Consider the following 21,049-nt stretch of genomic DNA (forward strand, 5'->3'; position numbering starts at 1 on the left):
TCCCATTTTTTCTGCATGTTTTAATGAGTGCCCGAGCCCCTGGAATGGTTCTTTATCTCCCGTTCCCTGAGGAGCTCTGGCTTCCACACCACCCTCGGGGCTGTTCCTGGAAGTACAGTTCATCCTAGAGACAATTCCATGCTCCCATTCCGGTGATTTTTCCCAGGTTTTCCATGGGGAATTGTGGAAGCCACGTGTTCTGCAATAGAGATTTTCCCGAAGGACTCGGTTTTGCACTGAATACTAAAATCTGTGCTTCCCGCGGCTGCCATGTGTGCCACACGAGTGCTGATGTATCATTAAAGATGCAATATTTAGTTTTAAGTGAGAAATCCGCACTTTGGGCGAGGCTTTGCGGGGCTGGGGGGGTACACAGGGCCCCGCTCCCGGGGCGGCGGTGCGGGGCTGGGCAAGGGCTGCCCCGAGCTGGCTCTGATCCCGATCCCTATCCCTATCCCGATCCCGATCCCGATCCCGGCCCCTCGATCCCGGGGAGGAGCCAGCGCTATCCCGCCCCATCCCGCCCCCGTTCCCACGGCAACCGGAGACGCGCGCCGGGAGCAGGTAGGGCCGGGGGTGCGGGTCCTGGTACTCACCGCATCCCACCGCATCCCATCCTACCCTGTCCCGTCCCATCCCGTCCCATTCCACCTCTCCCCATTCCCCCTCACCCCACCGCATCCCATTTCACCCCATCCCACCCCATCCCACCTCATCTCACCTCAACCCCACCCAGTCCCATCCCATTCCACCCTTTCCGCCCTCTGTGCCCGTTTCTCCCCGTGCCACCCCATCCCCAGCATCTCCTTGCCCCCCAGCACTGCCCCGTTCCTGTACCTGTGCCCCACATTCCCATCCCACAGCCTATCCCAGCCTTGCTCCTGGGTGTCCCCGTGCTCCAGACCCCATCCCATCAATCCCATCAATCCCATCAATCCCATCCCATGGATCCCATCAATCCCATCAATCCCATCCCATCCCACCCCATTCCATGGATCCCATCCCATCCCATCAATCCCATCAATCCCATCCCACCAGTCCCATCCCATCCCACCCCATCCCACCCCACCCCACCCCATTCCATGGATCCCATCCCATCCCATGGATCCCATGGATCCCATCCCATCCCATCCCATCCCACCCCATTCCATGGATCCCATCCCATCCCATTCCATCCCATCCCATCAATCCCATCCCACCCCATTCCATGGATCCCATCCCATCCCATCCCATCAATCCCATCCCACCCCATTCCATGGATCCCATCCCATGGATCCCGTCCCATCAATCCCATCCCACCCCATTCCATGGATCCCATCCCATCCCATCCCATCAATACCATCCCACCCCATTCCATGGATCCCATCCCATGGATCCCGTCCCATCCCATCCCACCCCATTCCATGGATCCCATCCTGTCCCATCCCATCAATCCTATCAATCCCATCCCATCCCATCCCATCCCATCCCATCAATCCCATCCCACCCCATTCCATGGATCCCATCCTGTCCCATCCCATCAATCCTATCAATCCCATCCCATCCCATCCCATCCCATCCCATCCCATCCCATCCCTCTCTGAGGGCTCAGGTCCCTGCTGGATTTGCTTTTCCCCTCAGGTTCAGGAGTGCTGGGACCCTCCCCTGGTGCTGAGGTGACATCCAGCATGGGGACTCCGATGGACACGGGGCCCTGCCAGCCCCCGCAGCCTCCTGCACCCTCCGTGAGTTCCCGGCAGCCTTTCTGGTGTCCTTTCTGCCCCTTTTGGTGCTTCACGAGGAGTTTGGGATCGGTGGCACGAGTGCAGCGGTGGCTTTAGGCAGCTCTTTGGGTTCTTGCTGCAGTCACGGCCCCACAAACCCCACGGGTGAATTCCTGACCCGGCCTCTCTTGTTTTCATCCCCCCAGCGCCGATTTTAGTGACCAAAAGTGTGTAAGGACAAGGGCTGGGGTCATGCTGGAAGTGGCCAGGAGGTGGCAATGCCACCAGCCCAGCTGCCACCACGCCGTGGGCTGGGCTCGGAGGTCACTGACCCCAGGAGCAGCTGCTGGGGGCATCAGTGCCCCGATGGGTTTGGAGTCACTGGGCAGAGGAGTCCTTTGGGAAAATTCAGGGAGAATTCTGAAGCATCCTTCCTGTCAAGGGAAGGGCTTCTTGTAAAAGTAGCACTGGAAGGCACCTACTGTGTAAAAGTGACAGGAAAACACAACCCCTGCCACAAGCAGCTGGAAACTTGGGAGTGAAACACAAAGGGAGAAGGGGAATTTAATTTTTAGAAGTTATTTTTAGCCCACACACCCACCCCAGACCCATTTGTGTCCCCACAATGGACAGGAGAATGGCTCAGCGTGTCCAGCCTGGTTTCTGTTCCCTGGCATTCAGGCAGAGATAACAAACCTCCTGCAGAAGCAAATCTTTGATGAGAAAATCTCTGAGCAGGACTGTACCTGAGCCTGGCAGGGGAAAGGAGAACATTTGGAACATTTTGTCTTTGCTGGTGTTGGGGCAGGAGGGGGCTCTGCAGGAGGGAGATGGGATGGAAGGGAGCCCCTGGGTCCCAGACTTCAATCCCTTTTGGTTGACCCCAAAATCTCAGCATCCTTCCTTGTCATATTAGAAATCCTCTGTGAATGTGTGTTTGCAATATAAAAGCCAGGTGGTAAATATATATAATGTAATAAATAGAAATATATCTAAGAAATTATTAGTCAAGAAGAGCTTTCTAAAGTCCACAGTGGAAGCTCAGGGTGTGTTTTGTTGGTTTTTCCTCCAAAATTAGGTCGCTTTTTGTCTCATGGGGGAACCACTTCATTTTCCCACAATTTTTTATTGGAATTGTACAGGCATAAGCTACTCAATTGCATTTAAAAACGGGGTTAAATATTTATTTAATGGCATTTTGAAGCTCAAAAGTAAACGGGATCAAGGCTCCAACCCCCCAGCAGCTCCAGCTTACAAGGCTTTGTGCAAAGCCTCGCTGTAATCTGTTGTTTTGCTTAACAGATGTGGTATTAGAACCGATGAAAACATAAAAATCTCCACTCCCACGGAATTACGGAAAGCAGGGAGAGCAAACATGAATGACTTCAAACGGGAGGGGAGGGAACCGCCTCCTTTTGGGTTGGTTACAGAGGCAAGCGACCTGTTGCTTCTCTTTATTTTAGCTGTGGCAGAATAAAGCTGTGAAATCACTCCATTGGTTTTTCCTCAGGATGCTTCAACACTTAGGCAGGGAAAAAAAAAAAAAAAGTTTGTTTTTAACTGCGTCTCACGCTTAGAAATGCCTGGCTAAGACTGAGGGCAGCGGGGGCAGTGCTGGCAGGGCTGCTGTGTGCCTGCCAGGCACTGGCCCTGGCTGGAGGGGCTCTCACCCATCCCGGTTTCATTTTCCTTTTTTGCTTTCCCGCTGGGCACTTCCTGTAAGGTGACACCAGCTTGGAGAGGCAGCCTGGAGACACTCGATACTTATTTCTGTATTGCACGTATTGATGCAGAGAGCGAGCTGGGCGTTGTGTTTAATTGTTTGAACGTTTTCTTTCGGGTTTGGGGGGTTTTTGTTTTTTTTTTTGTTTGTTTGTTTTGGTTTGGTTTGGTTTTTTGTTTGTTTGTTTGGGTTTTTTCTTTGTTTGTTTGTGGTGGGGTTTTTTTGTTGTTGTTGTTTTTTTTTTTTTTTTTTTTTTTTTTTTTTTTTTTTTTTTTCTCTGAAAAATACGATGTTCAAACTTGCAAACCTCCCAGCTGTCGTGGCCTGGCTTGCCGCTTCCTGTGGCTGCAGAACCGTCTTCTCTCAGTGCTTTGCTCCCCGTGCAAGGCATCACCTCCCTTCCTTCTCCTCCTCCCTCCTCCTCCTCTCTCCCCCCACACCAAGCAGAGCTCCCTGTGTATGGCGGGTTTGAAAAATCTCATTTACACAGCGGGTTTTGGGAGGGTTTTTTGTTGGTGGTGGTTTTTTTGGTTTGTTTTTTTTTTTTTTTTTTGCTTTTGGCTGGAAATGGGTTTCAGATGTTTTCCCCGCGCCTGCATCTCGTAAAGCCGCGGCGTTGCCGTGACAACCGAGTGACATCTCTGCCCGGGCTGCTCCCTCCTCCCGCCGAGCATGCCCAAAGCGAGCCGCGCTCGGGCTCAGCTCTGCCCGGGCTGCACAGATGGGACGATGAGCGCCCTTCCCGATGAGCTCCCGGCCTTTGTGCTCGGGAGGAAGAGGAGGGAGAGGCGCCCCGAGGCGCCGGCAGCGCGGCCCCGCATCCCCTGAGCCGCTGCCGGCGGCTCGCCCGGGACGATGCTCGCCTGCCTGGCCAGGGGGAATCTGCTGGATATCCTTCAGGAGGGCTTCACCGAGGTAAAGCCACGTCCCCGAGCCTGGCCGGGAGGAAGGCAGAATGGTTTTGTGCAGAATTGTTGCGTTCGTGGGGCAGAAAAGCGGGGGGAACAGCGAGGTTCCTCCCCGGGGGGCTGCGCTTCGGCAGGAGTTGGGTGAGGAGTTTGTGGCCGGTTTTACAGGCGGGGTTTGTGCGGCTCGGGGGGGTTTGTGCTCTTCTCGCTGCTTTGCTGCTGTCCCGGTAAATGATACAAACTGCTGGAGGCTGTGGGGCAGCGTTTGTTGTGTAAAATCGACTCCTCTCCTGAGGGATGTGCCGTGTCCGTGTGCCTGGGGGCTGTAAATCTGCTTTATGGACTCGCATTTATTGGAGCTGTTTTGGGGTCCCCCCATCTTTTTCTGTAAGGTGAATCCCCAGGGCACTGAAATTCAGCTTGGTCGGGAAAATGTAATTTTCCAAGTGTTCTTTATTTGCCTATTCTGCCTGGAGAGTAATGAATCGTAAAATAAGGGCATGCACCAAGAAACTCCAGAGCTGGGAATCCTGCGGCTGTGTGGGGAGTGCAGTGGGACTTCCCTCTTTGGGGAGCAGAAAAAATGAGTTTTGTTGGGTATTTACACACAGTAACGCCCGGGCAGCCCATGCTGGAGCACGATCTGCTGTCTGAGAGCTGGAAAGGAGGAAAAACTGTGGGGGATTTGCTGGAACCACAGAGCTGCTGCTGTTCCATCTCTCACTTTTGGGGGGAGTTTTATTCTTTCTTTGAGCGCAGAACTCAGTTCTGTTCCGTGTCGGGTGATTCCTCAGCCGTGCAGCGCCTGGCTGCTGTGCCTCCACGAGCCCGTTATCCCCAGAAAATGAACACTGCGCATCCCTGCTGGGCTTCCCGGCCCCGCTCCCCTGCGGGAAAACAAACTGGGGGTGAAACCTGAGCCTGCCCCGGCCCCAGGGCGGCCCCAGGGCTCCTTGGATCGCGGGGCTGAGCTGGAATCGCTCCATCCCCTCCTCCTCCTCCTCCTCCTCCTCCTCCTCGCAGTGTCAGGCTCATTTTTAGCCAGCCAGGGTCTGGGTTTAAATCCAGCTCGTACTTCCTGTGCTCGGGGGCAGCACATCCTCCCCAGGCACAATTAGTAACTTATTTATTAATAACGTAATCAACGACGGGAGCAAAGCCCAGGGGTGTTCAGTGCCTCGCCCTGGCTGGTTTGACCCACAGGCAGCTCAGCTGTGGAGGAAACTTCCCTCTCCCACCAGAAAAACAGATTCTCGGCATCTCCGCCTCCTCGCACTGGAACAGAAGTAAAACTAAAACGGGTTCGGCAAGGGGAGGACCTGCGATTTGTGACCTGCGACCTGCCCGGGCATCACAGCCCAGGCACTGGAGATGAGAGAGGAGCTCTGGCGCTCCATTCGTACCAGCCCTGCGTCCCGCCCGTCCCTGCTTGCCCGTTTAGGTGTTTATTTACACAAAAATGACCGTGGCATTGAGACAGTGCAGCGTGCTGACCGAACCCTACACAGCCTAGAGCCTCCGGGGAAGTTCCTTTGTCCTCTTGCTTCCTTTTCCCTCTCCCTCTCCATCCCTTCTGACTGAGGGCACCTCGGCAGCCCAATTACCCCCTGATTAGCGCTGGAGCAGGCAGCAGCGCTGTGCTGCCCTCCCGCCTGCTCCCTGCACAGCTCCGCTGCACTGCTGCTCTCTCCACCACGTGCGGAATCACATCCTGCCCAAGGCACCCCGGAATTGCTGAACTGTCCCTTCAGGCCAGTTTATTTCCCTTTTCCCCCTTCCTCTCCATCCCTTCTGACTGAGGGCACCTCGGCGGAATCACATCCTGCCCAAGGCGCCCCGGAATTGCTGAACTGTCCCTTCAGGCCAGTTTATTTCCATTTTCCCCCTTCCTCTCCATCCCTTCTGACTGAGGGCACCTCGGCGGAATCACATCCTGCCCAAGGCACCCCGGAATTGCTGAACTGTCCCTTCAGGCCAGTTTATTTCCCTTTTCCCCCTTCCTCTCCATCCCTTCTGACTGAGGGCACCTCGGCGGAATCACATCCTGCCCAAGGCGCCCCGGAATTGCTGAACTGTCCCTTCAGGCCAGTTTATTTCCATTTTCCCCCTTCCTCTCCATCCCTTCTGACTGAGGGCACCTCGGTGGAATCACATCCTGCCCAAAGCGCCCCGGAATTGCTGAACTGTCCCTTCAGGCCAGTTTATTTCCATTTTCCCCCTTCCTCTCCATCCCTTCTGACTGAGGGCACCTCGGCGGAATCACATCCTGCCCAAAGCGCCCCGGAATTGCTGAACTGTCCCTTCAGGCCAGTTTATTTCCCTTTTCCCCCTTCCTCTCCATCCCTTCTGACTGAGGGCACCTCGGCGGAATCACATCCTGCCCAAGGCACCCCGGAATTGCTGAACTGTCCCTTCAGGCCAGTTTATTTCCATTTTCCCCCTTCTTCTCCATCCCTTCTGACTGAGGGCACCTCGGCAGAATCACATCCTGCCCAAGGCGCCCCGGAATTGCTGAACTGTCCCTTCAGGCCAGTTTATTTCCATTTTCCCCCTTCCTCTCCATCCCTTCTGACTGAGGGCACCTCGGCGGAATCACATCCTGCCCAAGGCGCCCCGGAATTGCTGAACTGTCCCTTCAGGCCAGTTTATTTCCCTTTTCCCCCTTCCCTTTCAGAGTCGGAGCCCTCGTGGGCGCTGTTACCTGCAGACTTCTGAAGCCAGGATGGTTTTGGCTGATGTCGAGATGCAGCCAAGTCCCCCCCGTGGGCATTAAAGCCCCTCATGAATGGCCTGTCCTGCCTTGAGGGTGTTTCCCTGCTGTTTGTGGGGACTTCTCCCGCTCCCAGGCAGATAAATAATTGAACCCCACAGCTGGACGGTGCCCTGGGGATGTGTGGCTGCTAAAAGCAGGAGTTTATGATGAAAGGGGGCCACAGAGAGGGGTCTCGTCTGCGCTGACTCTGTCCATGTGGCCTCAGCCTGTTCCCTTTCCTCGGGGAAATGCAGTTTATTTATGTGCTGCCACTTCTGTCAGCTCTTGGAAACAGATGGGGCACAGAGAGATGTGTCACAAGCGGCTCCAAGCTGCATTTTAACAATAACACACCTCCTCTCTTTCGAGCTGGAGGATCATTTCCTGTGGCAAACTTAATTATGTGGCTGCTTCTGTGCAGCGAGTCATTTAAAATAACTATTTTCTTTCCCCCCCGCCCCACCCCCGAGATTATGTTGAACAAACACATCCATTCCAGAGAGGACAGGGAGACTTTGAGGGCCCAAGCAGAGCTGTTTGGCAAGCAGGGCTGTGAAAAACACCAGTCACTTGTTTTTTAGAATATCAAAAGTTTATTAGTAATAAAATAGTTACTAAAAATAGTAATAAAATTAGAGTAATAAGAATTGGGACAGTGAGGATCAGGACACTGTGAGACAATAAAAGCAAAGAATTACAGACGTCCGGATGTTTTTGGGCACTGAGCTGCCAAAACCATGCCCTGTGTGCAAAGGAACAACCCTGAAAAGCAACAGCCTGTTGTATATTTATATATTTTATACATGATGCAGAAATTCTTTGTAAATTAAGAATTTTTTTTTGGTTTTTGTTAAATTTTTTCTCTTCATTTTGGTGGTTCTATAAAGATGGAGAGGAGGTGGAAGGATGTTTGTATTTTCTGATAAGGAGGCTGTAACTCTTTGTGTGCCCAGTCGCTGTTATCTCTGTGTGAAGAATTTTTTGTTTATCTTATATTTTTTCTTGAGCCATTAAAAAAAATATTTTACATTGTAGAGATTCTATTTTAACATTATATTGTAACTTAAAACTATATTTAACATGCTACTTAAGAGAATTAATACAGCATAACTTCCTAACGTTACACATATAATATTTATTTTAATATTTGCAAAAAGCCAATCATAAAAATTGGATTGGATTTCGGTTGGTTTCTCTCTCTGGGGTTATTTTCTGGCGGTGTGGCCCGGCCCTGGCTCTGCTCCCCTCGGGCCAAGGTCCTGCTCTGTGACAAAAAGGTCCCTGCTGTGTGACCCCAGCACAAGGAGCTGGCACTCACCCTCTCCTGCCGCCAGGGCTATTTATAGGATTAATAGGATTCACCATGGAGAGCTGTTTTGACTTCTGGCTCCCTCATCCTGCTCAGCCTCAGTGCTCCCGGGCAGTGAATCCTCCCTGGACACACCAAGCTCCAGAGGTGCTGCTGTCTCAGAACTCACCCCCACACTGGGGTGACCCCGAAAGGTGGAAAAGTCTCTCCTCCAACCCGTGCCTCCAAAGAAAGACTCAGTAGTCTTCAGTCGTCCGGTTTCAAGGTAGTTTATTGTGTGTTCTCTAAAAGATTTCTCCCTGAGCTGCTGCGTTCCGTTCAGCAGTCAGGCAAGGGCACACACTGACTGCCAGGGGGCTGGTGCCCTCTTTTATATCATACATTGCGTGTTAAATGTTTATGGTTTTACCCCAGTGCCCATCACCTGTATTGAACAGTGACTTTCTACTCTAAACCAACCTGTGAGTGCCAACATCACCAAGAACATAGAGGTTAGGAAGAAGAAGGAAAGAGGACAGGGCACACCCAAGTCCCTTCATCTTAGAACTGATGACCCCCATGTACAAAACTCAGACCCCTCTGTACAAGGCCTAAATCCCCCCAGTACAGCACTCAAAAACTCTTCCTCTCACTTTGTGACTACTTCTACTATAATATCTAAACTTTTGTGATTTCTTGTTCTTCCTGCAAGGTTGGTAAATTGTTCCATGGGTCAGGTTCAAAGCCACAGGGGTCTGTGGCTGCATTCCAGGGTCTCAAATGCTTCTGACCCGGGCCCAGAACATCCAAGAGTGTCCAAGGGACATTCTGGGTTCCGACACTGCTGGTTTGTCACCCCAGCTTTGTTCTGGGGCGAGGCTGGCAGCATCTCACACCTTCCCCACCTTGCTAAAGCCACGGGGAGGCAGCTGGGTCTGAAGAACCCTTTGAGCCTTTGCAGGGTGTCTGACCTGCCTGGGCTGCCCTGAAAGCCCTCCAAGCCTCCAGCACAGACAGAAAGCACAGCTGGGGCTCCCCACACCTGCATTTACCCCCAGATGTGCTTTCGCAGACCAGTCCTTGCTCTGTGATCAGTTTGCCCCCAAACCCTGGTGCCTGGCCAGCACTGGGACTTCTCAGCAGGTATTTGCTGCTCTGTCGGATTAGGGCTGGAGCAGTTAGGACTCAATCCCTGCCTTGATGGCTAAGCCAGGCTGTCCCTTTGCGGGGTGTCTTTACGGAGCATTTGCACAGGAGCACTCACAGATTTCTGGTTTTCAAACCATTTTACCAGGAACATGAAGATTTTTGCAGCTGCTTTATGGGTAGGAAGAGGTCAAGGGGATGCCACACTCCCAGCAGGTCATGGGCAGAGGGAATTCAAAATTCTGTGTCCTAAATGTGCCTTTAGAGCTTTCATCCTGGGCCAGAGATCCTCCTTGGGTGTCCCTCCCCTCTGCAGAGTCCCTGCCTGCAGATTTTGGAGTCCTGAGGAGCTGAGGCTCCCGTCAGAGCTGCCTGTCCCTGCCTGGGGATGGGGATGCTGCTGAAGGAGGAACGAGCTCCTTTTCCTCCCCGGAGCACCAGGGGATGTGTCAGTGCAGCGTGCTCGGACAGACCCTGGCCTTTGCTCGGGTCTAGTGGAACCATCTGACAGCTCAGGGTGAATCATGTGCTCCAAAGTCCTCTTTGGACTCCTTTGCACTCAAAGCTCAGCTCTTTGCCAGCTTTTGCCTTTTTCTTTGTGTGTTTTTTTTTTTTTGTTTTGGTTTTTTTTTGGTTTTTTTTTTTTGGTTTTTTTTTTTTTTTTTGCCTGTAGCTGGCACACAAGCTCTGCCTGGGTGGGAAAAGGGCCTCAGATACCTGCTGAGCATCATGTGAGAGGTGCTGCTGCTTCAGGATCGTACATCTGCATTATTAAGCCCTTTCACAGCACACAATTAATGAAATGCCAGTGTATCTAGGCACAGGTGGGAATGACTTCATGCTGCACTGGAAGCTGGATGACTCTGGAATGGGCCATGGCAGTCTTTGGCTTTACGAGAAGTGAAAATTAGAGAAATAATTTAGGGATGGAATTGGGCCTTGCTGCTCACACTTAAACTCTTCCTGTCAATGGGTAAAGAAAGGACTGAGGAAAAGGTGGAAAACTCTGCAGTCAAAAATTCCATGTCCTGCTGGAGAGCTGGGCAGTCTGGAAATCAACACCTGCTTTAAATTAAGAGTTGTATGAAGGAGAACTCCTGTGGGTGCTGTTGGTCATTCTGGCTTCCCTGTGGTCATAACTGGGTGGTTTTCACTGTGGGATGCATCTCAATACATTGAAAAACCCAAATCACGTTCAAGCATCAGTTTTGACAGGGGGAAATGAAATCTTCTGCTGGCTTTGAGAGCAGAGGGAATAATTTTCTTTGCTTGGGAATTTGTGCTTTCTGCTTCTACAAAGGCCTCCTTGAACAACAACAAAAAATTAATCAGCAAACTGGAGGAAGGCTGGGTGGAAAATTGCAGTCCCCATTTAATTAAGGTAATGCCAGAAAGCTTAGAAATCACACAGGGCCTCAACCAGCACGTCCCAATGCAATTAGGCTGCTGCAGGCCTTTGGCTCAGGGCTCTGGGGGGAGGAACAGTGAATTCCTTTCATCCTGGGAGCACCAGGGCTCTTCTTGGTGACCTCCTCAGACCTGGGGCTTGGGCAGTGGCCACAAGCGTGCAACAAAGGGAAATGGGTGTAAAAAGCCTCAAAAACCTCGTCCTGGCAGGATGATTCCCTCCATCAAACAGTAACGATGGATTCCAGCTCATCAAAGCAGTGCACAAAGGGAAATCAGTGTAAAGAGCCTCAAAAACCTCGTCCTGGCAGGATGATTATCCGAGTCCAGTGATAAGGATGGATTCAAACTCATCAAATTAATGTAGAGAAGGGATCTGTTTCTAGAAGGAAACAGGGTCACAGGATCTACTAGAAGACAAGAGTGAGCATGGCAGGCCCTCCTTGCTAGAAAAATGATTTTGTCCATTTGTTCAACACCAAAATGTGCAATATTTTAATTCCAGAGAGGTAAAAATGAACCTCATATATCCCAACCTGTAATTCGCCCGTGGAACTCTGTTGGGATGTCCTATAGTCCCTAACACCTTGCTTTAAAAATTATCTCCTGCCCTGCAAAGTCTTCCAGAGGAAGACAAAAACGCCCCCCAAAGCTCTGCCTGGAGCAAGCTGGGCTCCAGCTCCCTTCAGGCACAGCTGCTGCTCTTCCCCATGGCAAGGTACAGGTAAAAGGGGCTTTTTTTGGAACACAAAGCTGTGCTAATGTAAACAGGATTAAGCTTAGCTCCAGCATAATCCTAAATAATGTGTGTTCTGTATGGTAAACCCCACACCAGGCTGGTTTTCCTCTGAAAAATCCTGGGTTTGGAAGAAGTGTTGGTGAGGAGCTGAGCAGCCTGAACCCTGAAAATTCCAAGGCTGGGCTCCAACCAAAGTGCAGGGGAAGCAGGAACACTTGAGGAGTGTCATGCTCATTCCCAGACCTTTTTTTATTTTCCCTTTGGAATTTTGTTGGCTAAAAGGAGCTGAGAGCTGTGTGAGGGTGGGTGTTGTGATGCCTGCAGCCCCAAATGGGGATGGAACCCGTGGGTTTGGGGCATTTCTGTGGGCAGATGCAGGCTCAGGGGTGTTTTGGTGTGGTGGGATGGGCTGGGAAGAGCTGCTGCTCCCAGGGCAGGACACATCCCAGCAAATCTTTGTCCTCCCTGTGCTGGAAGTTGATTCCTGGAGTATTTCCCAGGGCAGGTGGCAGGAATGATGTCCACCCAAGCAGCAAAGCATGCTGCTGTGATAATATTTAGGGCTGTGTTGAAGTAGCTGCCTTGGGGCTTGAAACAAATGGAATCCTGAGGAGGCGAGACAAAAAATCTTTCACTTCTTTTGGAGGCCTGAATCTGTGGATTTAGAGGTGGAAATCAGCAGTGAGGGCTGGTGTTGAAGGTGAAGGGCTGAAGGTGCAGCCCACAATGTCCTTTGTTATTCCCCAGCTGATGGAGAAGTGAAGCATTTTGGACTCTCCAGCTTCAAAAACTGCCCTTGGGGTTTCTGCTGAGCAGCTCGGGGCTTTGTCCCTTCATGCATTTCACAGCACTAAGCCATTTTTAGGTCACTTAACTTTTATTTCTGATAAATTTCCTTGGGAAGTTCAGTCACATGCTCCCCTCAGCTGCCAGCAGAGACAGCTCCCTCCCTGGATTTTTGGGCTCTGCAGCAATCCAAGGCTCTTGCTGAAGTCACTCAGTCTGCCAGGTTTTTGGGTACAAAGTTAGGAAATGCTCTTCAGTCCAACTGTCTGAACGCCTGCAGGAAAATCTTATGTTTAATGGAAAAAACCCAAAACCAACCAACCACGTCTGTTAATGAAGTGTAAGTCTGCAGAATTACAGCAGCCATGGGAGTGAGACGACTTTGTCCTGGTGACATCCCAATTCCATTGCCTCAGAAGCCTCCTTTCAATACTCATTGTTTAAAATGTAACTGCTCTGGGATGTAGGGATGGCTTTTTTTATTTTTTACTAATAATAACAGTGACAACCTCCTCCTGCTTTTAAGAGATAGAGACTAAAGTCTTGCCAAAAATTCTTTCTTGTGAATGCACGAGGAATGTTCTGAGAGGAGGAACAGAAAACAAACTGCTTGGTGAAAGGGTTTTTCCTCTAAATGAGACAGAAGTGGAAGAGCCACAGAGACTCCCCCAAAAACAGCAGACTTTGGGGACACAGGATTTTTTTGGGGACACTGCAGATTTAAACAGGACACGGGAGGGGCTGTGCCCTTGGGGAATCAGTGCCAGTTCCTAAAATGATTAGAAAAAGTACAAAATAGAGACTTCTGGGGCTGGGCATTGCTGCCACTACAGCAGAAGAAGCTGCAGAGCCCCTCCCCAGGGCAGGCCAGGTCTGCCCCAGCAGAGATGGATCAGATCTGACATTTCTGCTCCCTTTTCCCCCAGAGCCACCAGGGCAGCCCCTGAGCCCCGTTGAGCTCCCCAGCCTCTGCTGAGTGAGCAGAGCTGCCTCACACAGGTCCAGGCACCTTTCTGAACCAGCAGACCGAGCCATGAGTGATTCAAGCTGGATTTCCTATGTCAGGGTAATTAAGAGCCAGGCTGTGACCAGATTGTGACTTTGATGGGCTGTAAAAGCATCAGCTCTGCCTGGCACTGCTGAGATCATATGGAATGGGGGCTTAAAACCTGCTGCATGGGCACAATAACGGGAAGCTTAGTGAAAAGGGAGGTAATCCCATCAATGGATCAGTTTGTTTAGCCTCCATGTCCCACTGCAGCCCTGCCCGAGGGGATTGCAGCCTTTGCAGCAGCCCTGGAAGGGTTACAGAGAGAGGGGGTGGAAAGGGAAAGGTCACGGGGATCTGCTCTTTGCCTTTGGGTCATTTGTGCCAGGTGGGTCCTCAGGGTGACCAGGAGCCTGAGTTTGAGTTTCCTTGGTCTGAGTTTGAGTTTCCCTGGTCTCTCAGACCGACCAGAACCTGAATTTGAGTTTCCTTGGTCTCTCACACTGACCAGAACCTGAATTTGAGTTTCCCTGGTCTCTCACACTGACCAGAACCTGAATTTGAGTTTCCCTGGTCTCTCACACTGACCAGAACCTGAATTTGAGTTTCCCTGGTCTCTCACACTGACCAGAACCTGAATTTGAGTTTCCCTGGTCTCTCACACTGACCAGAACCTGAATTTGAGTTTCCCTGGTCTCTCAGACCGACCAGAACCTGAATTTGAGTTTCCTTGGTCTCTCACACTGACCAGAACCTGTGTTTGAGTTTCCTGGTCTGAGTTTGAATTTCCTGGTCTGAGTTTGAGTTTCCCTGGTCTGAGTTTGAGTTTTCCTGGTTTGAGTTTGAGTTTTCCTGGTCTCTCCCACACACAGCATCCCTCCTGAGCTGCTGGCCAGGCCCTGCTCCTGGCTCCCAGGGCCCAAGGCAGCTTCCCTGCATGCAGGAATAGAAACTGGGCCACTGGAAGTGCTGAGGCAGCTCCCAGGACGTGCAGGGGCTGTACAAGCATTCCAAATGAGCCATGTTGGGAGTGTTACACAGGGAGGCTCTCGTCTCTCCCAGGAAACCTCCCCTGCTTGTCCTGGAATTGTTAAATGGGCAATAACTCGGGGCTCCCTGCTCCTGCACGCTGGGTTCCTGCTCTGGGGATGGGACACAGAGTGAGCCAAGCGAGGAGGTGACAGCGCTGGTGTGGCTCAGTGCAGATGAAGTGAAAAGCTCTCAGGTCAGCCTGCCCAGCTCAGGGGTCCCGTCCTGCTCCCTGCTCCCACCCTGGCGGGGCTGAGCTGCCCCACAGCCTGCAGGGATGGCAGCCAGGCTTTGGGGTGAGCGCTCTGCTGTTCGCTTCCCAGGGCGGACGGCCGAGATCTGCGGCGGTCAGAGAGGAAAGCGAGATGTCTGCATCGCAAACCTTTTGGTTTCTGTTTTCAGCAACAGCTGCAGGCCTATGTGGCCTGGGTGAATTCCCAGCTGAAGAAGAAGCCGGCGGTGAGGCCAGTGCAGGACCTGAGGCAGGACCTGCGGGATGGGGTCACTCTTGCCCTGCTCATCGAGATTGTAGGTCAGTGCTGCCATCTGGCCCTGTTTTTCCCCCTCAGCTCTGGCTCTGGCGCTGCCTTGGCTCTGGCATCTGTCAGGCAGATGTTGCTGGGGGGTGGCAGAGCTGGCTGGGAAGGCAAACAATCATAAATCAGATCATAAATGCAATTCTATTACAGCCCTTATGGCTCAGAGGCAGAGCAGATGGGGAAACCTGGCAGGGGCACTGGGAACTCCCACATGGAGGTAGGGGGTGTTTTTTGGGGAGACCGGTTTGCTGGTGTCATTGGGCAGGGGGACAGGGCATGGGGGTGCAGTGAGTTCATTGTCCTCGCTGCTCCTTCCTCCTCACACTCACCCCTGCCCCACTGGGGGACAGTTCTCCAAACTCCTCCCAAGTGGGTCTGTCCCACGTGCCTCAATTCTTCACCAGGTCAGCCCTTTCCATGGAGCTCAGTCCTTTGGGAAGAGGCAGCTCCAGTGTGGGTCCCTCGGGGGGCCACAAATCCTGCCAGAATCCTGCTACAGCCCCCCAAAACCTTGCCATCGTCCCAAAACAGCCCCAAACCCAGTTACACCTGGTGCTGGACCAGAAGCCCCATGCAGCACCCAGACATGAGATCAGAGCAGTGCCAGCGATCCCCCTGGCACTCCCCAGAGGTTCAGCTCCCCTCTTACAAAGCTTTTCCACTCCCTTCAGCTGGTGAGAAGCTGAGTGGCATCGAGCTCAACCCCAGCAGCCAGCAGGAGATGAGAGAAAATGTGGAGAAAGTCTTACAGTTCGTGGCATCGAAAAAGATCCGCATGCACCAGACGTCAGCTAAAGGTGCGTGGCCCTGGGGGGGATTTTAGCTGCTGTGATCCTGTTTCTGCCTTTGTTTTCTGTGCAACTGGTAATTTATGAGTAAATTAATGTGTCAGTTTGTGGGGAAGTTGAGGGTTTTTGCCCCCTCTGGTTTAGAGAAGGTTTTGGGTTGAAAGATGGACAATGCAGAGAAAAAAAAGTGACTTTTTTTCCTGCTACTGAGCACTGAGAAGCCCAGGTGGTGGTGTAATGAAAAATACAGGCTTGGAATCTTTCACCAAAAGGACACATAAACCTGCTAGAGTGAAAGGAGACATGGAAAAATATTTGTGGTTCACTGGAAGCCATGGGCTGGAAGCAGAGAGGAGACACAAGGCACAATCACATGTCTGTGGCGTGGCTTAGTCAGGACATTGAGCAGCTCTGACTAAATTGTTTTGGGAAATCTTGGTCTGGAAGAGTGGCTGATCTTTGCCATGACATCATGGAAAATGCAGTGTGATATCACTGAAGAGGATTCATTTACATTTGCAGGGTGCTGCAAACAGTTGATGGCGCACCACTGGAGAAATGCATTGCTGTTCTGCTTTGGTGTTTTAAAAAAGGCAGTTCTCTGCTAATAAAGTCAGTGACAGTGCTCTGCTTCGGAGTGAGCCCTCAGTAATTATGTGTTCAGTAACTAACTGCTGGAAATGGCCATAAAGGGAGGCTCGTGGCTGTGCTGTGGAGGTGGCAGGCACTTTGCTGGGCTGGGACAGCCCTGCTGCCTTTAATTATCTTCATCTTGTTGGGCAGCCACAGCTCTGCTGGCACTCCACGTTAACCACCCAAACATTTGCGTTTTGCAGATATCGTCGAGGGGAACTTGAAATCCACCATGAGGCTGATCCTGGCCTTGGCTGCTCACTTCAAACCAGGCTCTGGCAGAGCTGGCACCCCTGGCTCGGGGGGCAGGAGCTGGGCAGCACCCCCGGGCAGCCTCCGGCCGCGCTCGGCCGCCGCCGTGGCCCAAGGGGCGGTGGCCGCGCTGGCTGATGTCCGGCAGGACGTCCAGCAGTCCGGCCGGGACGTGTTCAGGCACAGACAGAGGTGAGGGGCTCTTCCCTGCTTATGCCAGCCTGGGTTGGATTGAAATTCAAAAGAAAATGAAAATAAATGTACTTTTGTCCGATTTATTCCTGGTGGGAGGAAGCTGTGTTGTGCAAAAACACCTAAAAGTGCCCTCGCAGAGGGGGCACTGACCTGGCTCTGCTGCCAGCCCAGGTTACTCTCAGGTTTTACAGCAAAACAGCAGCTGGGTCTCTCTTTATCTCCCTGGAACAGAACAGGGAGTCTCAGCCCAGGCAGAGGGAACTGTGCTGCCTCCTTCTCCCCACGCTGCCCTTGGTGCTGTCTCCTTGGAGATGTTCTCATGCCAAGCGAAACACGAGTCAGGTTTTCACCCCGGAGATCTGGAGCTTTATTTCCAGAGCTGAGGATGTTGTACAAGTCCTTTCTGGCTCCTCCATTGCTCATCCCACTGCTCCAGGCGGCTGCTGGGTCCTGGGGATGCTGAAAATCCACACACACACACAGGGAATAATTCTGAAAATCCCATTTGCCCCTTGCCAGAGGTGCTGTGTGGGTGACAATAACAATAATAGCAGTGACATTTAGCTGGGAGCCAGGTGCTGGGGCTGTGCAGGGTTTCATTTACACAGCTGAAGGTCATTTGCCCATTTGATACTGGCTCAAGGGAGCGCCCATGAAGCAGTCTGGAAAGGAGGCTGAAAGGGTAACTTGCGTTGAAAAATAATATGTTAAAGGTTTCCCTTGCAAAAGCCTCGGAGTTCTTCAGGAAAGCCAGTCCTTGTGATGCTTCCTTGCATTCCCAGAGCTTTTGGAGTTTTGCAGTCACAGAATTAGGGATGAGTTTCAAACAACAAGGCCTGTTTGCCCGTTTTCCCTTAACACCAAGAAGATGGGGATCCCTGATAGGAAAATTGGCATTTTTCCGGCTGCCTCCTCTTCCTTACCTCCTTTTCCTCAGCTCTCCTCCCCTCCTTTTTGGAGAGAGAAGAATTCCAGCAGCACTCAGGTGAGGCTCCCCTCATTTTGTGCTTGTTCCCCCCAGGAACAGCAGCATGGACGAGGAGATTGAGAATCCCTACTGGAGCGTGCGGGCCCTGGTGCAGCAGTACGAGGGCCAGCAGAACGTGCCACTGGAGTCCCACCCTTCCAGGTGAGGAATTTTATTGCCAAGATGTGTCCTCTGCCTGACATCCCCTGAAGTGCCTGTTCTCCTCACCAAAATCCGCTCAGTTCTGATGGAAAAGGGCATCCCTGGCTGGTCTGGAGGGTGAAACCTCAGGAATCAATGTGAAGCAGTTTTCTGTGAGAAAATGCAGCCAAAAAAGGGGCTTTTGAAGGAAAATTACTCCAGTGAGGGAGCTGATCCAGCATGGAGAGCTCTGTAGTAAAGGGAAGCCGCTCCCTTTTCCCCCAGAGAACCAGACACTACTCGGAAGAGCAAGAAGTGTGTTACTGAACAACTGGAGCTCCCTCTGGAAGTGCTGCTGTGCTCCAGTTAATCTCATCTGGAGCAGATCCGAGGGCAGGGCTGCACGTGGCCAGCTGCAGCTCTTTGCTCCAGGGTCTCCCATTGCCACTGAAAGCCCCACCTCTGATTTTCCGTGTCCTTCCCCTGCCTGGGCTGTTCCCCGAGTGCCTCCCTCCCGTTTGTGTGCGAGTGAGGAGCTCATTTGCCAAGGACAGATTGCCACTGACAGCCTCTCAGCAGGCAGGACGTTTCCCCAGCGTTTCTCAGGCCAATTTTTACGCTCCGCAGCACCAATAATTCTCTGTGTACCTGAAAATTGAGGTTGCTTTGCCCAACAGAGGAGAAAAACACAAGAGTTTGTGTTTATCCCCCACTTCTGCTGCGTGTCATCGAGAGAGGGTTTGTAAACAGGCTTTGGGAGGAGTGTGGGGCTCGCAGGGAGGCAGTGCTGGAGCAGTGCCTCCACATGATGTCAGCAGTGTGCTTTTGAGGCCGGCCTGCCAGGGGGGTGTAAAAATCCTGCTCTTGGCAGCAGCGTTTCGTGGATAATGCCACAGGACCTTGGCGCTGGCTCTTGAACTCCGGAGCTCAGGAGCGCCACGCTCTGCTCTCATCCCTCAGTTTAAGGGAGATGGAATTTGATGTATTCTTCTACCCTATCAGGTGGCTGCTGTTTCCTCATATTTTGGTATTTTGGTGGTAAACAAAAATCTCTCTGCGCATCCTGCCTTCCTGTTTGATTTTTCCCCATAATGTCATGAATTCTCTGCCCAGAATGCAATGGTGATGTAATTGCTGATAGGGCAGAACACAGCGAGAATCTTTCCAAAAGTGATCAAAAACTGGCAGAATTCTTCCCCTCCAGCTGCTGGGGGTGTCTCTGCTGACACAATTCTGCACGATGAAAACAAGACGCTTTCCCTTTCCTCGCGGGGAGGAATGTGCTTAGCTCAGTTAGGAGAACTGGCTGGGAGAAACGAGATGCTTTTTTTATTGCTGAGAGAAATTATCGAGTGCAGCGACCCCCCTCCAGCCCGCCCTGCTGCTGAGGTGTCCCAGGGCAGCATCCCCGGCTCCTTCCCCGCTCCGAGCTCTCCCAATTCCCAGGGACGGCAGCACCAACGAGTGCAGGCTGCCGAAAAGATTCATGGAAAAATTTGCCAAAAATCAGATGATTCCCAGGCCGCCGAGCCCCTCACCCATCCCTCTCCCTTTCCCCTCCCCTTCCAGCAGCATTCCCTCCCCCACCCCTGAGCCAGGCATCTCGGAGAAAGGCTGTGCCTGCACAGCCCGTGTGACAGCAGGAGGGAGAGGGAGCCGTGCCTGGGGCTGGGGAGAGCCTGGGCAGAGCCCGCATCCCCCTGGAGGCCGGGAGAGCAGCCTGGGCAGAGCCTCCATCCCTCTGGAAGCCGGGAGAGCAGCCTGGGCAGAGCCCGCATCCCTCTGGAAGCCGGGAGAGCAGCCTGGGCAGAGCCTCCATCCCTCTGGAAGCCGGGAGAGCAGCCTGGGCAGAGCCCGCATCCCTCTGGAAGCCGGGAGAGCAGCCTGGGCAGAACCCGCATCCCCCTGGAGGCTGGGAGAGCAGCCTGGGCAGAGCCTCCATCCCTCTGGAAGCCGGGAGAGCAGCCTGGGCAGAGCCTCCATCCCTCTGGAAGCCGGGAGAGCAGCCTGGGCAGAGCCTCCATCCCTCTGGAAGCCGGGAGAGCAGCCTGGGCAGAGCCTCCATCCCTCTGGAAGCCGGGAGAGCAGCCTGGGCAGAGCCTCCATCCCTCTGGAAGCCGGGAGAGCAGCCTGGGCAGAGCCTCCATCCCTCTGGAAGCCGGGAGAGCAGCCTGGGCAGAGCCTCCATCCCTCTGGAAGCCGGGAGAGCAGCCTGAGCAGAGCCCGCATCCCCCCGGCAGCGCAGGGACCCCGCGCCGGCAGCGGCTCCTTCCTTCCCCCGGCGGCTCCTCGGATGCTCGGCAGCACAAGGAGGGCGGGATGGGATGAGAAACACCCCCGGCAAGCCCGGAGCCTGGTGATGAAAACAACCGGCTGTGCAGCTGACCAAAATGCAGCAGCAGGAGACGAATAACCTGCGAGGGAAAGCAGCGGGAGCCGAAGGCAGGCTGCAGAATTCCCCGGCTCCGGAATCAAACCCCCTCGTGGGGGCTGCGGATTTGCCTCTCAGCTGGCGAAGCCCCCGAGTTGGTTAATTTGTGTGCGTGTGTGTGTGTTGTTTCTGCTGGGAATCTTCTCGGCACTCCGGCTCGCAAAGCTTCCCCCAGGAGTTTGTTTGGCAGGAGCCGGGCGTGCGAAGAAGGGAAGGAGGCATGAGCGGAGCCGGGATCCTGCGGATTCTGTGAGGCCACAAGGTCCAAGTGGGATCATGGGAGGGAAGCAGGTCAAATGGTGAGCGATTGTGTCCATTGTCCTCGGGAGCAGCAGGGATGGGGCGTTTGTTAAAATTCGGGACATTCAGGGCTTCCTTGCCCTGAAGCCCCGGCTGTGCTGGCGGCTCTGGGGCTCGGGGGAGGCAGGATGTGGGTTAAGGAACCAAGTGGTGAAAGGAATAAAGTGGAGCAGTTTGCATCATAAATCTCTCTTGGAAAGCTTTCATTTCCCAGCCCTCGTTTCTGCACGCTCTAATAGGGAATTGTTCTGCACTTTTAAAGGCATTGCATCAGCGGGTGTTTCATACTCTGATGGCCTGCACTGATACAGAACCTGGGCAAGTGTTTCCAGCA

General features: G+C 52.8%; 1 protein-coding gene across 4 annotated transcripts in view; it reads left to right on the forward strand.

Moving 5' to 3' along the window:
* The first annotated feature begins 1,664 nt into the window (after nt 1-1,664).
* The window catches only part of DIXDC1 (DIX domain containing 1), a 29,593-nt gene continuing 10,208 nt past the window's right edge, over nt 1,665-21,049 (forward strand). The window contains exons 1-5 of one of the 4 annotated variants that reach the window (XM_068172285.1): nt 1,665-1,724; nt 14,872-15,001; nt 15,680-15,805; nt 16,633-16,873; nt 17,898-18,005. In XM_068172285.1, the coding sequence (XP_068028386.1) occupies nt 1,668-1,724; nt 14,872-15,001; nt 15,680-15,805; nt 16,633-16,873; nt 17,898-18,005 (662 nt within the window). In that variant the 5' untranslated portion in view covers nt 1,665-1,667. Of the gene's footprint in view, nt 1,725-4,098; nt 4,342-14,871; nt 15,002-15,679; nt 15,806-16,632; nt 16,874-17,897; nt 18,006-20,602; nt 20,715-21,049 lie in introns of those variants that run through there. The other 3 variants (XM_068172284.1, XM_068172286.1, XM_068172287.1) reach the window with 3 other exon arrangements.

Source organism: Anomalospiza imberbis, chromosome 24 (assembly GCF_031753505.1).
Source record: "Anomalospiza imberbis isolate Cuckoo-Finch-1a 21T00152 chromosome 24, ASM3175350v1, whole genome shotgun sequence".
Taxonomy (NCBI): domain Eukaryota; kingdom Metazoa; phylum Chordata; class Aves; order Passeriformes; family Viduidae; genus Anomalospiza; species Anomalospiza imberbis.